The sequence below is a fragment of the Rhipicephalus microplus genome, chromosome X, assembly GCF_043290135.1.
Source record: "Rhipicephalus microplus isolate Deutch F79 chromosome X, USDA_Rmic, whole genome shotgun sequence".
Classification (NCBI taxonomy): Eukaryota; Metazoa; Arthropoda; class Arachnida; order Ixodida; family Ixodidae; genus Rhipicephalus; species Rhipicephalus microplus.
The window spans coordinates 316,477,275-316,493,374 of NC_134710.1; the positions used below are offsets into that span (position 1 = coordinate 316,477,275).

A 16,100-nucleotide genomic window follows, 5' to 3' on the forward strand; every position below is an offset into this window, starting at 1 on the left:
CTTTTTAGACGTTGTCATACATTGATCTTTCACTCTGACATAAATTATTATTTGATCTTAGTGTTCCTTTAATAATGTGTATAGTTAAAAGGGACTTCCATTGTATTTTTCACACAATAACATTATTGGTGTCTTATTGAGGCTGATGTGCAATTTGCTATCACAAGGAAGTCTCCTAAAAACTTGAAGATTCCCACTGTTTGTAAAAAGTACACAAGCTGCATTCCCTTTTACAGGGAAGCAGTGTGAGCCTGTTAATAGAAATTTTTGTCGTACATATTTCAGTGCACTCAAGAATAGAGATCCTCATAGTACTCCTTATTCAGTGGTCTAAGACGCCATGGGTGCCCCGTCGCGGTGGTCTAGTGGCTAAGGTACTCAGCTGCTGACCCGCAAGTTGCGGGATCGAATCCCGGCTGTGGCGGCTGCATTTCTGATGGAGGCGGAAATGTTGTAGGCTCGTGTGCTCAGATTTGGGCGCTTGTTAAGGAACCCCAGGTGGTCAAAACTTCTAGAGCCCTCCACTACGGCGTCTCTCAGAATCATATGGTGGTTTTGGGACGTTAGACCCCACATATAAATCAATCAAGGTGCCATGGGTGTCATTCTAACTGTTACATTGCGATTAAAAACTCTTGAATTTGTATTCCGTGATGATGTGGTAATTATTCAGTCTTTGAAACCTTGCCGGGCCTGATACTTTACTATATTCTTAATTTCTTATTTTCTTTCCACTTGTGCCTATTCACAGTTTCTTTGTTTTTACTCCACTTGTTCAACAGTGATTCTGTGATCTTCCTGAGTGCAAAGCCTCAACACACTGCTGGCACCCGGCTGAGAGGAACTACACTAGATGGAAATAGCTCGGTTGAGAGCATGTCACAGCTGCATTTTGGGCATCATGGCTGTATGGGAGATGTAAGGCTTTATCTTCTGCAATTAATGTCACTTTTTTTGTCATTACAGTTTGAACTGTGGGAGCAAGAGTGTAGCTGCAGATTTTTTTGCGGGAGCAGAGCTTCAACTATCCTTTATATATGTTCATATGAGCATTTTCATGTATGAGTGTATGTATATCATAGGCGAAATTGGGGCTTTTAACCTCCTATCCCCAATTTTTCTAAAAGCAGTGGATTTAAGCACTGATTTTAATGTGGGACAGTGCCCAAAGATTCAATCGAAAAGAAATTATGTGCAAAATATTTCTGATGGTTTACATAGTTCAAATTCGATTCCATTAAATAATCTGAATACTGGCTGGCTTTTACACCCACTGCCGCGTTGCTGCTGCTTGATGTGTTTCTCCATTTTGATCTCAAGCTTCCTTGTTTGCAAGAAAGCAACCATTTGCGGTCAGGTTGTACTAGGCTTGTCGTCACTATGGGACACTCTTAACATGCAGGGATGTAATGGCTGTACCAATTGCGCCAAACTGCCTCGCCGCGGTGGTCTAGTGGCTAAGGTACCCGGCTGCTGACCCACAGGTCGCGGGATCGAATCCTGGCTGCGGCGGCTGCATTTCCGATGAAGGCGGAAATGTTGTAGGCCCGTGTGCTCAGATTTTGTTGCACGTTAAAGAACCCCAGGTGGTCGAAATTTCCGGAGCCCTTCACTACGCGTCTCTCATAATCATATGGTGGTTTTGGGACGCTAAACCCCACATATCAATCAATGAATTCTCATGAGCTCAGATAGTCTAAGCTCAGCAAGATGCTGATTACTTCTGAACCATTCGAGTCTCATTTAGCTAAATATAAATTTAATTAGGCTTAACATTATTTATAATTATTACTGAATAATGCGCATGACATAGAAACCCACCCGAAGTACTAGAGTGATGTCGCAGAACTATGCAAATCACACCTCGATCAACCTAATATAGACATCTATTGCTGCATAGGACGCTTTTGAGAGTAAAGGTGTTTAATGCAGTATATTTATTCACGTTTAATCAATTTTTGCTACATTAAGTATGACTTAAGTAAGCTCATTTAAGTGCAACTTGGATTAGCCCGACAAGGGCAAGCTGACCTGAGAAAATTTAATTTTGTGTGTTTGGCTTCGTCAAGTTGTGCAATGCTTGCTATTCTTTCTATTCCTATCCTAATGAACCGACGTCAATAACAACCTTACCCGGAGCTTGAACCGGCCCCGTCGCAGCCGCTACATAAAAGAACGGCACAGATTTGATGGGGCAAGGAAAGTGACACCCAGTTGTCGTTTTGGTTGCAAGCACTGTAACCACGTCCAACAGAGCGACATGAGAAGCCAAGTGATAATACTGGATGCACATGCGCCCTGCAGCAGGTGTCTCATCGCTAGCTGGCACATCCATGCATTCTGCCACGCGATCCTGTGGTCTGCACACTTTTGATCGTACCTGTACATTGAACCCCATATTTAAAAAAAGATGTTCTTATTCCTTAGGAAATGTTTCCCAATTGAGGTAGCATTTTAGTGGTACTGAAGCCTTCATTTAAGTTGCCATAGCAGCTGACACAGTCTCTTGTTCTAGGCAGCAGTTGTGAGTACTGTGATTGCCATAGTTGTAATAACAAAAATATATATATATATTTTTGTAGGTTGGAGGGACACGTCCCTTGAGCGAGTGTGGAGTTCATACGGTGGATGTACCCTACACTCAGCCATCGTCTGCAGCCAGTCTTGATGGTGAGGTTACTCTGCAGGTGCCTTCACTCAGCCAGTGCAGCTCGTATAGCCACAGAGGTAGGTACAGCTCAGACAATGAAAGATAGCTGATTTACAAATTTGCATTGATTTATATTGATTTATTATTTCTCCACTCTCTTCTTGCTTGCAACCACAAGTGATGTTTCTCTTCTCAAGACTCTACACGGAACACTGTACTTTCTGCAGTTGTTGTATGCTGTTTTCTTGCTTTACTACTGTCATTATCATGGTGTCCTCACTTAATGAAAGCAGTTGCTCATTGTTTACAAGCCTTTAGGTTGCTTGAAATTTAAATGACCTAAGAAGGTTAATTAGTAAATGTGTAGCTTTAAATGATATCCCATTGGATAGATAGTTTTTTTTTCTTATTTGTAGGGATATGATTCAAGTAAAGTTTGCATTTTAGAAAAAAGGCATTCTAAGTAAACTATCATTATATATTTTATGTGTGTGTTCGGACACAGTGAGAGTTTCACTAATTTGTGATAATCTTGACTTTAATGCCCAACAGTCGCAGTCAATAGGTGAATCTTCATCGTGGTTTGCTTGTTAAATGCCTGAAAACGTTTGCATGATGAATGGACATTCGAGCAAAGGTTTTCAATGTTGTGAAACCGTCATATATACAATAAGAGGTGGCTTAAGAGAGCTTACGTCTTATTGCCCCTCTCATGAGCTAGCTGAGACTCTATGGGTTCAAAGTTCATATCATGAAAGTTCTAAGCTCGGTTGTCTTTTTCTACAGGTTTCGAGGACTCGTACTATAATGTATACGGGAGCAATGATCTAGCGCTGAAAACCAGAAGCCTTCCCTCATGGGGCCGCGCTAAGCAGCGTCCCCTGTCCACGGAGGATGACTTGAGTGAGCTGTATGCCAAGGTATGAGCAATGAAAATTATGGGTTATTTTTTTATAAAGTACCACTGAAGAGGCCAGAAGTCATCTATTTGGGGAAACATTAGTTTTAGTGTTCTCTATAATTCAATTGTGAACCATCAGCTGTTCTGGTAGGCACAAAATACTATGCACTCGGTTTTTGTTCTTACTTTGAAGCTTACTTGATCTGACAGCATTTTTTTTCTCGTGCATCATGGAAAGGTAGTAATGCTAATGAAAGTGAGGAATTTTTTATGTAGTGAGTGATGGAGCAGCCATATTTTGTATTGTACACAGAGGGGATATTGTACAGAAAAGCTACTGGTGTCTGATAAGTGGGGAAGTAAGAATACTTGGTGCTCATACCTTAATGCTGACCTAAAGAACACACAACATATGTAAATGCTCCTATATTTATTTACAGATGTGATGTAATAGGTCAGTTTTGTCTACGTTTGGGAGTGGGGGTCGTGTACAATATTGCTCTTGCTAGGAGTTGGTAAACATGCCTTCAGAGATATTCTAATGCTGCATGATCCCACAACAATGGACGGAGAAAGGCTCCCAAGTTTAGTGCAAAACTCTGGAGTGTTGCTGGTGTACGGTATTGGCACTGGTTTCCCAGGAAATGCCTCTAAGAAAAAAAGTCCCTATGGCTATGCTACGTACGCTTGTGATGACCAGTGTGCCTGTTAGTGAGAGTCGGAGAAAATGGCATTGGCATTCAATAAGTGCTGCTCAACATAATATGACAATGCACAAACACTAGGCACTACTCGCCAGCTTAGCATTCACAACAAAAATCTGGGCAAGGTACCATATGCTTGCAGTCTGGGTGATGCCCACACGAAGGGGTCCACGAGCAAGAAATAAAACATCTATGCTCTCTGTACTTTCTAAAGAGAAAGAGACCCTAACACACGTGCGCTCCCAGTCATACCGAGTCCTTTTATTGCAGAGATTATATGCAGCACTGCTGCTGAAATGGGTTCGTTCTGAACTATAATAGACTTTCACTTGTGTTATGTCCGGTGTTGTCGTCGGCCCATAGACGTACGCGTAGGTCGCGGTAGTCCAAAAAGCTCAGACAGCCTCGAACGGTTAAAAACAAGTTTATTCCTATTCGGATGGAGGCGGCGGCCGAACTGCCGGGGGAAGCGACGGTGGCTCGTTTGCGCCGAGCGGAGGAAGGGGAGGAGTCAACATCTGGAAGCAGTTTCAGCATCCGGTCCTTCGCGGGTTCGGAGGCTCGCTCGTGACACAGGGGTGCTTGGAACACAACATCTCCTCCCTCCTTAGATTGTCGCTTGGAAGCGATCTGGAAGCCGCCGTGGGCGCGTGGACGCTCTGGACGCACTAGGAAGAGAAGCCTCTGCTCGCTGGGTGTCGTTTCTCTTGTGTTCAGGGCCGGGGGGCGGCGGCGCCGATTCATCTGGTGCGAGATGCCAGGCTAAGTGGAACGAAGCTTCCGTCGAGGTGGCTGCTTGAATGGAAGGTTCCCTTGGCAAATTACCTGAACGGCGTAGCTGATTAAGGTGGCGGCGTGTGGCCTTTCCACCAATGTCGACGAGCCATGACCGCAAACCTATGCGTTTGAGTGCCGTCGCTTCAACCGAGCCGGGCTTTCTGTGGAACTGGCGGGCGTATATGCGCTGTCCACTTTCAATTCTCCTGCTATGCGGGAGCTTTTCTTCCTCCGACGGTGCTTTCGCTGAGGGCTCCGGGACAATTGCTGTCAGCTGGGTTCTCATTTCTCGTCCGAACATCAATTTCGCTGGCGTTTGATCAGTAGTGCTTTGAACAGTGTTGTGCTGTCTGAAGAGAAAGCGCGCGATGCGGCGTTGCATTGTCCCAGTCTGGTCTTTAGTAAGGGCGCGCTTTAGCTCAGCCCCGTAGCGCTCGGCTTGTCCGTTCATAGCCGGGTGGTAAGGAGCTGATGTAACAGACGAGACGCCGTTGTCGCTGTAAAACTTGAAAATCTCCGTGGACACAAACGGAGTGCCATTGTCTGAGACCACCTTGCGCGGTAGGCCAAACGTTGGAAACAACGACCGTAGAGTGTCGATAACTGCTGCCGATGTCGTAGCCATTTGTTTTACCTCCAGCCACTTGGTGTATGCGTCTACAACCACCAGGAACGAACACCCTTCGATAGGTCCAGCAAAATCAATGTGCAGGGTGTGCCAAGGCGTGTCTGGTCTTTCCCATTCAGGAATAGGGGCTCTTGGCGGGCTTCTGTGGTTGCATTGGCAAGGCTGGCAATCGTGAACTGTTAATTCTATATCATGGTTGATACCAGGCCACCACATATAACTTCTGGCGCACTTTTTCATGGCAACAATGCCTCGATGACCTGCGTGGACAAGCGACATGGCCTGTTCGCGAAGTGCCGCTGGAATTACAACTCTTGATCCCAAGGTGACGCAACCGCGATGAGTGCTCAACTCCGCAGCTCGCCTGCGGTAAGCGTTGAAGTGTTCACCCTTTAGCTTCTGCACCTTGCCTTCTTGTATAGCTGCGTAGACTTCCTTCAAGACAGTGCACTCCTGTGTTGATGCTGCTACCGTGTCAGCTGTTAGCGGAGGGTTCGGCAGCGCCTCGAACATGAGTATATCACCCGGCAGGGGTGGTTCATCTATTGTGGTGTCTAGCGGCAGGTGGCTTAGTGCGTCGACGTTCTGGTGTTCCTTCCCAGTGTGATGTACGAGTTCGTAATCGTACGCCGACATCTTGATGCACCATCGTGTCATTCGCGGCGACAATGTCTGTGGCATTGGCTTCTGGTGACCCATAATACCCAATAAGGGCCGGTGATCTGTTATGAAAGTCACTTTCCTGCCGGTAATGTACTGCCGAAAGTGATCTGCTGCGTAGACGATGGCAAGTCTCTCTTTATCTAGCTGGGAATAATTCCTCTCAGCCTGCGATAGGGTGCGCGAAGCAAAAGCGATCGGGGCTTCCCGTCCCTGGTCGTCAACTTGGGAGAGGACTGCTCCCACTTCGTATGGTGATGCGTCACAGGCTAGCAGTAGGGGTCTCCTTTCGTTGTAGTGTCGCAGAACAGTAGACTTGCGAAGTAGTTGCTTAAGGGCAACAAATGACTCTTGGTGGCGTGGCGACCAAGTCCATGGGACTTCTTTCTGCAGGAGCTGATATAGATCGTTGGCCACTGTAGCTCGATGTTCTAAGAACCAGTCGTAGAACGTCAATAGCCCCAAAAACAACTGCAGTTCTTGCTTGTTAGTAGGCGCTCGTGCTTCGGTGATTGCACGCACTTTGTCTTCAGTGGGATGGATACCCTGCGCGTCAATTTGATGTCCAAGAAACTTCACTTCAGGCACTGCAAAAACACATTTTTCTTTACTGATGCCCAAATTAGCATTTGCTAGCATTTTCAAAATGAGCTCCAAGTGTTCTGTGTGCTCTTCATTGGAGGCGCCACCGACAATAACATTGTCCAAGTAGACGCAAACACCTGGGATCCCGCTAAGTGTAGACTCCATAAATTTCTGGAAGATTGCTGGCGCTGCAGATATTCTGAATGGTAGCCTTTTAACTTTGTAAAGACCCTTAATAGTGTTTATCGTGAGCAGTTCAGACGTTGATTCGCTCACCTTCAGCTGCTGGTAGGCTTGTGTCAAGTCCAAGGTGCTGAAGATTTTTCCACCACGAAGCGTGCTAAAAACCTCTTCCGGTGTCGGCAGTGGGTAGGAAGATGCTTTTGTCGCCAGGTTGACAGTGCTCTGGTAGTCTCCGCAGAGGCGTTGGGTACCGTTCTTCTTTCGGACGACAACGAGTGGTGTAGCCCATTCCGAATGTTGCGTCGGTTCGATGATCCCTTGTTCCTGCAGTTGGTCAAGCTCATTCTCGACTGACGTTCGTAGGGCGAAAGGCACCGACCTAGCTTTCAAAAATTTCGGCGTCGCATCCTCCCGCAGCTCCAGTGTGACTGGAGGTCTGTTGTTCCCTGGTATTTCTTCGGAGAAAACCGCTTTGTACTTATCTTGAAGCTGCTCCACTGACGGATAACTGGGTGTGTGGTGAACTTCGTCAATGACCACTCCAAGGGGGGTGAACCAATTTCGTCCTAAAAGGCTTGGTCCAGAACCGTGGACGACTAGCAAGGGGAGCTGATAGGTCTGCCCGTTGTAGTACACGTCTACGTTGGCACAGCCTAGCAGTGGAAGGGAATGTTCGGACCACGTTCTCAGCTGCATGTCGTCTTGCTGGAGAGCTGGCGCGCTCTCACGCCAAGTAGCGCGAAAAATGTCCTCGCTGATGAGCGTACATGCTGCTCCGGAATCCACCTCAAACCTGATAGGGCGCTGGTGTACGATAATTTCAGTTGTAATCTTCGGTCTCGTTCCGAGGTTCACAACGGCGTTTAAGTCATATATTGCCGATGACGTTAGTGCTGTTCGGCTTGTATCTTGCGTCTGGCCCTCCTGTGCGTCGACATTGTTGTTCCATTGCACTGAAGTCTTCGGTCCGAGCTGTTTGCGCTTCGAGATGCATGTCTTTTCAATGTGTCCCAGTTTTTGGCAAAAATTGCAGGTCGCTGTCTTGTATCGACATACCTGGGGATCGTGCATGTCGTCGCATCGCCAACAGCGCTGTGTCTTTCTGCTTGATTTCGCCTTAGACGTAGAATGACCTGACTGCTGACTGGTGTGATGCACCGGCTCGACGTTCCGTCGAATATCCCTCTGCTGGTGACCGGCGCTCTCCGCTCGTTGGGCGATGTCGTAGGCTTTGGAGAAGGTGAGACCCGTCTCCGCGAACCGGCGTTGTTGTAGGCCTGCGTCACGCAGTCCGCACACAAAACGGTCACGCAACATAACGTCCAAGGGGAGCATAGTGGTGTTAGCAGGTGTGGCAGTCGATCCTCCCTCCTGCGCAGTAGCTGCAGTTGTCGCGGTCAACGTCCCGAAATTGCAGTCAGCAGCGAGCTTTTTGAGAGCCGCTACGTATTCGGCCACTTTTTCGCCTTCCAGTTGGTCTCGCCGTTGGAAGCGGGCTCGACAGTAGACCTCCGATGGCCTTGGGTCATAGTGCTCTGGTAGCGCTGCTACAATGTCGTCGTAGTCAACGGCTGCTGGAGTGCGTGGCTAAATCAGGGCACAGACTGTGTCGTATGTCTGCTCCCCACACAGCGTTAGCAGGTTGGCCCTCTTCATTGCTGCATCAGTGATGTTGTTAGCCGCGAAGTAAAATTGCAGGCGTCCAAACCACGATGACCATGATGAGTCGTTGAATTCGGGTAGCCGATTTGGGAGCCCGTGCGTAGCCATAGCTTGTAGCTAGTCAATATCGTTGCGTAGCGTTGGTCCAAATCCACTTCCTCGTCGCCACTGTTATGTCCGGTGTTGTCGTCGGCCCATAGACGTACGCGTAGGTCGCGGTAGTCCAAAAAGCTCAGACGGCCTCGAACGGTTAAAAACAAGTTTATTCCTATTCGGGTGGAGGCGGCGGCCGAACTTCCGGGGGAAACGACGATGGCTCGTTTGCGCCGAGCGGGGGAAGGGGAGGAGTCAACATCTGGAAGCAGTTTCAGCATCCAGTCCTTCGCGGGTTCGGAGGCTCGCTCGTGACACAGGGGTGCTTGGAACACAACAACTTGTTTGCCACGTCCTGTTACTGGTGACAGAGAAGGCAAACGTCTATGCAAAGGTGACGGATGCACCTTGAACTCCACATTGTATATTAGTCATAAAGTGAACTAACAATGCTAATGCAGAGATAGCTGTGTTCTTCACCACCACATATTAAACTAAATGCCCACGAAGCACTAATTGGACTATGTTACTACAATCTCATCGGCGGTCCACATCAAAAACACCTCATTAGTGAAATAGAACGAATTCAAACATTGGCAGTTAGGTTGGTATATTCAGAGTTTGTGAGGCAGTGCAGTGCTACTGACTTACTCGCTAGGGCAAACGTAAAACCCCTTTGACAATGCAGAATAACCCTTGAGCGACGGTATGCAGTATTGTACACATCAATTTCGGAAACACGTCACACACCATCTGTTTTGTGAAATGGCGTGACATTCGGTGTGTATATTTGTGTAGGCTTCATGACCGCACAACTAGCGGTCATTAAACTTTATTGTGCCGCATATTGCTGCACAGGGTCCCTTGTTGGAGAGACTGCCATGTGTGACCGTGTACCCACTCTGGCATGGCCTGTGAAGAGCCTGCAGTATAATTCTAAAAAAAAACATAAAAATAACTGTGAGCTTTATGGGGTCTTAGCATTGAATGATGAACAATTCATTGCTTTAGTATGAGCACTGTGCTGGTTGGGTTTGTGTAATGAGACTGCATCTACAGTAGACTCTCATTTAATGGAACCTGAAGGGACCAAGAAAATGAGTTTCATTTAGAAGGAGTTTCATTTACTAAGAAATGAACAGGGGGGCAATATGCAAGGACAAAACCAATCATATCAGAGACAGTTGTTAAAATTTAAAGAGGCCCTGCAACACTTTTTCTGCATGGTCGGAAAACGCTGCCAATCTGTAGTAGAGGCTCCCAAAAACACCCGAGCTAAATATTATAGCGCAGCACACAGCGTATAATGTGGAATGCACAATAAATTGTCAGTTTGCTGAAAACTGCTTTCTCTTTTCTTGACAAATGATGGAAGAAGTTCAAAAATCGCTCGTTACAGTCATTCTATCAGCTATTGGCTGATTTCAACTTGGCGCGCTTGGTCGTTACAGGGATCGCCCCAAAATCCGTGACTTTTCAACGCGTGCGCGCGAGATCACACTGAAAAAGCCGCATATTTGAATCAAAGATGCTCAAGGCCACGAGGCACACGTGACTTATATTCTTTGCCTGTGCCATCCCTCCCTGCTTAGCTTTTTTATGCTTTCGTTGGGACAAGAGATGAGAGAATTCGATTGCATTGTGCGACAAATCTTTGTAAATCCGCTCGTACTGGACGGATTCTAACAATTTTGCTGTGAATTTGTAAGGCATTAAGCTCTTTTATTGAATTCATTCCATGGCTACTTGAAAAAGCATTGCAGGGCCCCTTTAAGCATCAGTTCTGTTTAACAGATTTCCATTTACTGAGAGTCCACTGTATGAGGTTTGTTAGAGAAGTATCCCACCTTATTATTATTATTATTATTTTTGCGAGCGCCTGATGGATTTGAAACAAGCGCACTTGCATCAGTCGACCTTGAACCTATGCATGAATTTTTTTCCTGCCTGCCAATAGCGTCGGTCACTGGGATGCAGCGCTTCATTGCGGTAGTGCAAAGTGCTCTCGTCAGTTTTTCATTACAAGGAAAATGATGGAGCCACTGGAGCAGAGCTCCTGCATCAAATTTTGCAGAAACTTGGTGACAGCGAAGTGGAAATAATTTGGAAGATCAAGACGGCTTTCGGTGACGACGCTGTGAGCCGCACACAGATTAGGGAGTGGTACAACTAGTTCAAAGACGGCCACACATCGGTAGAGAACGAGCAACGCTCTGTTTGGTCATCAAAATGCCGAAGTTACAAGGTCATTGCTGAAGTGAACGCTGTGGTGATGCAGGACCATCGTGTGACTATCCAGGAAATCGTGGAAGAGGTAGGCATCAGCACTTTCTCTGCACATTTCATTATCACTGGAAATTTGGCCATGAAGAGAGTTGCAGCAAAATTACTGCCGAAATCGCTCACGGAGCAAAAGCAACTTCGTGTTGAAGTCTCACAGGACACGCTGGATTTCACAAGCAGTGACCCTAACTTGATGAACACGATTATCCCTGGTGACGAGTCTTGGGTGCACGAGTACGACCCGTGAACCAAACCCTAGTCATTACAGTGGAAGCATTCTACGTCACCGAAACCAAACAAGGCCTGTTAAGTGCACAGCAACGTCAAAGTGATGCTGAATGCTTTCTTTCACTCGTGCGGTGTGGTGCACCACGAGTACGCACCACAGGGTCAAACGATCATCAAAGAGTACTACAGGGACGTGTTTCGTCGCCTACATGATGCTGAGCGGCGCAAGAGACCCGAGTTGTGGTCAACAGGAAGCTGGCACATCTATCACGACAGTGCTCCTGCACATGCCTCACACTTGCTTCAGACTTCTTTGGCGAAAAGTCAGACTCCTGTAGTTGAACAGGCTCCTTACGCTCCTGATATGAACCCCTGCGACTTCTGGCTGTTTCTCAAACACAAGAGGACATTGAAAGGGGAGTAATTTCAGACAAGGGATGACATTATGGATGCAACTACAGCTGAGCTAAACTTCATTCTGAAAGAGGCCTTCTGAGAATGCTTCCAACAATGGCACCACCACTGGTAGAAGTGTGTGGAGTCCCAATGGAACCACTTTGAGGGGGATTGGGTTTTCAACACTCTAATTATGCCAGCAGTTTTTTTTTTCTTCCACCAAAGGTTGGATACTTCTTTAACAGACCTCATATAGACATTTCTACGGTGCATCAGGCCACTGGACTCGAAGCCTGGCGATACCCAAGTCTTACTATAGTTGCACTCCTTTGAATTATCACCACTGTCCTCTTAGATCGGTAGAGCTTGCTGTACTGCTAGTGTCTACTTGCATACCCATGCCTCCTTTCTTTAAGAGATGGTCTTTTCCACAATCACTAGTCTAGTGGGGGCAGAATTCATTGCATTTTCAATGTTTTAATTAAACATATACACCATTGCATTTGACTACTCCGAGCTTGTTACAAATGTAGTTCTTCCTAAGGTTGATTATTTTCGAGGAGGTGAACGTGTAATATATGTGGAAGTGCAGTCAAACAGTAAATGATGCTATGGATGTTAAAGGAGGGGAACATTATGGTAAACATTAGGAGTTAAGAAGATATATTGATTTCCAGTTCGCTGAAGTATAGGCAGTGGAGGGAGTGGACTTATAATAAAGTTTTGGTAAATATCGCCAAGCTTTACAGACAGTAGTCCTGGTGCACGGTTTTTGGTGGGTTCATCTAGTTGTACACTTCGGTAGAGCATGTTGAATTACTTGAGAAAACAGTGAGTCATGACGTCGTGGCACTCTTGACCACATCGATGCACCAAACTCACCAGCACATTCCCAGCTTAAAGAAAGTGGACGAAATGTACAGTAACAGGACACTTAAACAAGCTTGACAAGCCTGAATTTGCATATGAACATGTTCAGATGCTTCAGAACAATTCAGGGAATGCATACTGATCTTCCAGGCGCATCGGGTGGGCAACTGCATTAAACCTACCTAATTCAAGGGGTAATGTGATTAGAGTTAATGCACTTCCTCAGAGATGTGCGTCCAAAATTGGATCTCTGGGGCCAGCATTCATTGCAATAAAACGCATTCTGTCTTTCCCATTTGTGTTGAGAGTTGCGAAAGTTTCACGACGTCAAAATGACGTTGCGGTAGAAAGACCAGAAACAGGACAAGCTGCTCACCTAGCTCCCCCCAGTCAGGGCAGGCCGAAGAGGATAGTCTATTAGGTGTAGCCATCGAGAATCGTGCCCCTGACTCTGTGCCATAACTTCTGCAGGGGGTCTTTGTGACAGAAAGGAGGCTGGTGAACTCGTGAATACGCACTTATGACTGTCTGTGACACATAGGTCGTACGGGAAAAATAAGCAAGGATTCATCGCCGCTGTGCCAGACAGGCACGTACTGCTTTCAATTGTTGCACAGGCAACTGGTGTTGATATATGGGGTTTCAGTGTCCCAAAGCAACTCAGGTTATGAGAAATTCCGTATTGATGTGGTCAAAATAATTTCATCAACCGGGAGTTATTTTACATGTACTGATATCGCACAACACATGGGCCTCTAGTATTTTGCTTCCATTGAAATGCAGCTGATTTGGCCAAAATTAAACCCGTGTCTTTTAAGTCGGCAGCCGAGCACTGCAACTGCTTAAGAAAAGGAAAATAGACAACCACCTGTTTGTAGCACGAAGCCACATGGAAATCTGTAGGGATCTCTCAAAAGGACAAGCTTCCTAGTTGCCAAAGAATTTGTCTTGGTCCAGATTTCGAACCCGGCACCAAAACCCGGGTTCGGCCGGGTTTTCCCTTTCTTAACCCGTCCACCACCTTGCGAGCTTCTGCAGAACTCATATGCAATACTTGTGTCCGTGTGCTTCGAGTTGTCGATGAATTCGCCCTTGTGCTACCAATGGCTAGCTTCCTGGTTAGCTCAATTGGTAGAGCGACCACCCTGAAAAGCATTGTTCTGAGGTTCGAACACCAGGCCAGAACATATTTTTCGGCAACTAAGAAGCTTTTGCTTCTAAGAAGTTTGTACGGATATCCGTGTGACTTCGTGCTACAAACGGGTGGCAGTCTATTTCTCCTCTCCTTTATTGCCCCGCCACGGTGGTCTAGTGGCTAAGGTACTCGGCTGCTGACCCGCAGGTCGCGGGATCAAATCCCGGCTGTGGCGGCTGCATTTCCGATGGAGGCGGAAATGTTGTAGGCCCGTGTACTCAGATTTGGGTGCACGTTAAAGAACCCCAGGTGGTCAAAATTTCCGGAGCCCTCCACTACGGCGTCTCTCATAATCATATGGTGGTTTTGGGACGTTAAACCCCACAAATCAATCAAATCATATTTCTCCTTTATTAACCCTTCTGCCACTTTGCGGGCTTTCACAGAACTCATTTGTACTACACCTGCTTATATGCTGTGGCGGCTGGTTTGTAATGATTTTGATATAACTTGATTAGGGAAGAACGATACTGCAAACTATATAGATGATTTCTTTCACTGCTGTCATATACTAATGTCTGTGTTGCCTGCCACTGTACAGGATGTTTTGCCAAAAGCAGTTTCATGGATAATCTTCTAGTATATCTTCAGACGTGCACGTGCTACCTCATCATTATAAATATCACAAAATATACCATTGAAGGTTTTGTAAAGACAAACTTTGTTTGTACTGTGGTAATCTTGCACTGTGATACTTGCCAAATGTCGGGAAACGCAATCATAGCACTACAGCAAAAATATAAACATTAGGACAGACATAATCTAATAAAGGTAAAATAGCCCAGAAAACTACGGTGTTTCATGGCATACTTTAGGATTGGTAATGCCTGCAGGTGAAGTGGGCAAGTGTTTTCACTCGTTAGCTTTGCATTGGAGAGACTGGAAATGTATTACTGTTTCTTTTTCAATAAAAAATGTGCTATTCGTAGTGTTGATGAAAATGAGGGGATATGAAAGATGCATATTGTATAGTTAAACCCCTTTATAAGAGACATGCTTCGGGCAGCAATTCTTGTCTTTTATATGAGATGTCTCTTATAAGCAAGGTACTACGTATGCATTTTCTTATCGACCCGTATTTTACTGTAGGCACACTGGTGTCTCTTATAAAGGGGTTCGACTGTATTCATGGCAATACAGGGATGTTATTATGAGAGCCTAGAATTACTTCAGCAGGCTTTCTCATCTTTTTCAGGTGAATTTCAGCAAACGACGCAAGAACCGCATGCGCAATGACAGCGCAGCTGCCATTGCTGCCACACGCAGCTTTCAGAACCAGCAGTGCTACCTGTCACCCTTCCACACACTGCCATCTGCACACACCGACACCGATTCACTCGTCGACAATGAGGCTGTGGTAGTTTATGATGAACGCACTGCCGTCTGAAACCTGTCCTCGTTTCCATCAGCTGCATCAGCCATGAGAGTAGGGAACCTTGCTGGCCTTGCATCACAAGCAGGGACCAACATTCGTGAATTTGGCATGACCCTTGTGTCTCTCTTTTCGAGCCTCCATCGAAAGGGTTTTAGGCTCCTGTAGCTTTGTCACAAATGTTACGTCAATTACCTTATCAATGCCCTTATATATACGACTATAACGCATCATTTGTGCATATTAATGGGAAAATTTTGTTTAACTTTCTTTAATTTCCCTGTCTATTAACGAATAGTATTGCATTGCATTCAAATTATAATTGGATTATTGCTATTATTTACGCTATTCTAAGTTTTGTTTTTTTTCTTGTTTGTGACTTTCCTATATAAGTGGGATGGCAATTTACTCTGACTTTAATGCAGTTGACTGTATAACTGCGATACAGGTTGCCATTAGAATTGCCAATCAAAAATCAATTGTAAGGTATATTGCACCTGTGTTTCCACAGGCCACAGTTACAATTATATGAACTGACTGATTGCTTGGACCTGAAGGAAATCGCAAGCGATGTTTGGAGTCTGGAAGCCTGTCAGTCAGAAAAATGAATTTGAAAGAAAAAATTTCAATTCTTTCTGCGTTTCAGTCTTCAGAAATTTTGTAAATGCACGTATTGTTTCGTCTCTTATTAAATCTTGCATTAGTGCAGACCCAAGGCTCACTTGTGGCCCATCCCACACATGATGGTCTTCATTTTGTATATATTTTATTTTCTTAACAAGTACGTTCATAAACTACACAGATGGGACTTGAGCATTTTATGCATCAAGAGTGTAGCCAAAAAACATTTCATTATTTTTACAAAAATTTGGAAGTTTGTTATTTGTACAGAGTTAATTTCAGCATAAGGGTA

The 16,100-nt window shown here is 45.7% G+C and overlaps 1 protein-coding gene across 1 annotated transcript in view; it reads left to right on the forward strand.

The window, feature by feature from the left end:
* The window catches only part of LOC119161305 (uncharacterized), a 35,863-nt gene extending 20,496 nt beyond the window's left edge, over positions 1-15,367 (forward strand). The window contains exons 5-8 of the mRNA XM_037413706.2: positions 783-918; positions 2,583-2,727; positions 3,437-3,570; positions 15,011-15,367. Of these exons, the coding sequence (XP_037269603.1) occupies positions 783-918; positions 2,583-2,727; positions 3,437-3,570; positions 15,011-15,202 (607 nt within the window). The 3' untranslated portion in view covers positions 15,203-15,367. The remainder of the gene's footprint in view (positions 1-782; positions 919-2,582; positions 2,728-3,436; positions 3,571-15,010) is intronic.
* The last annotated feature ends 733 nt before the right edge of the window (positions 15,368-16,100 follow it).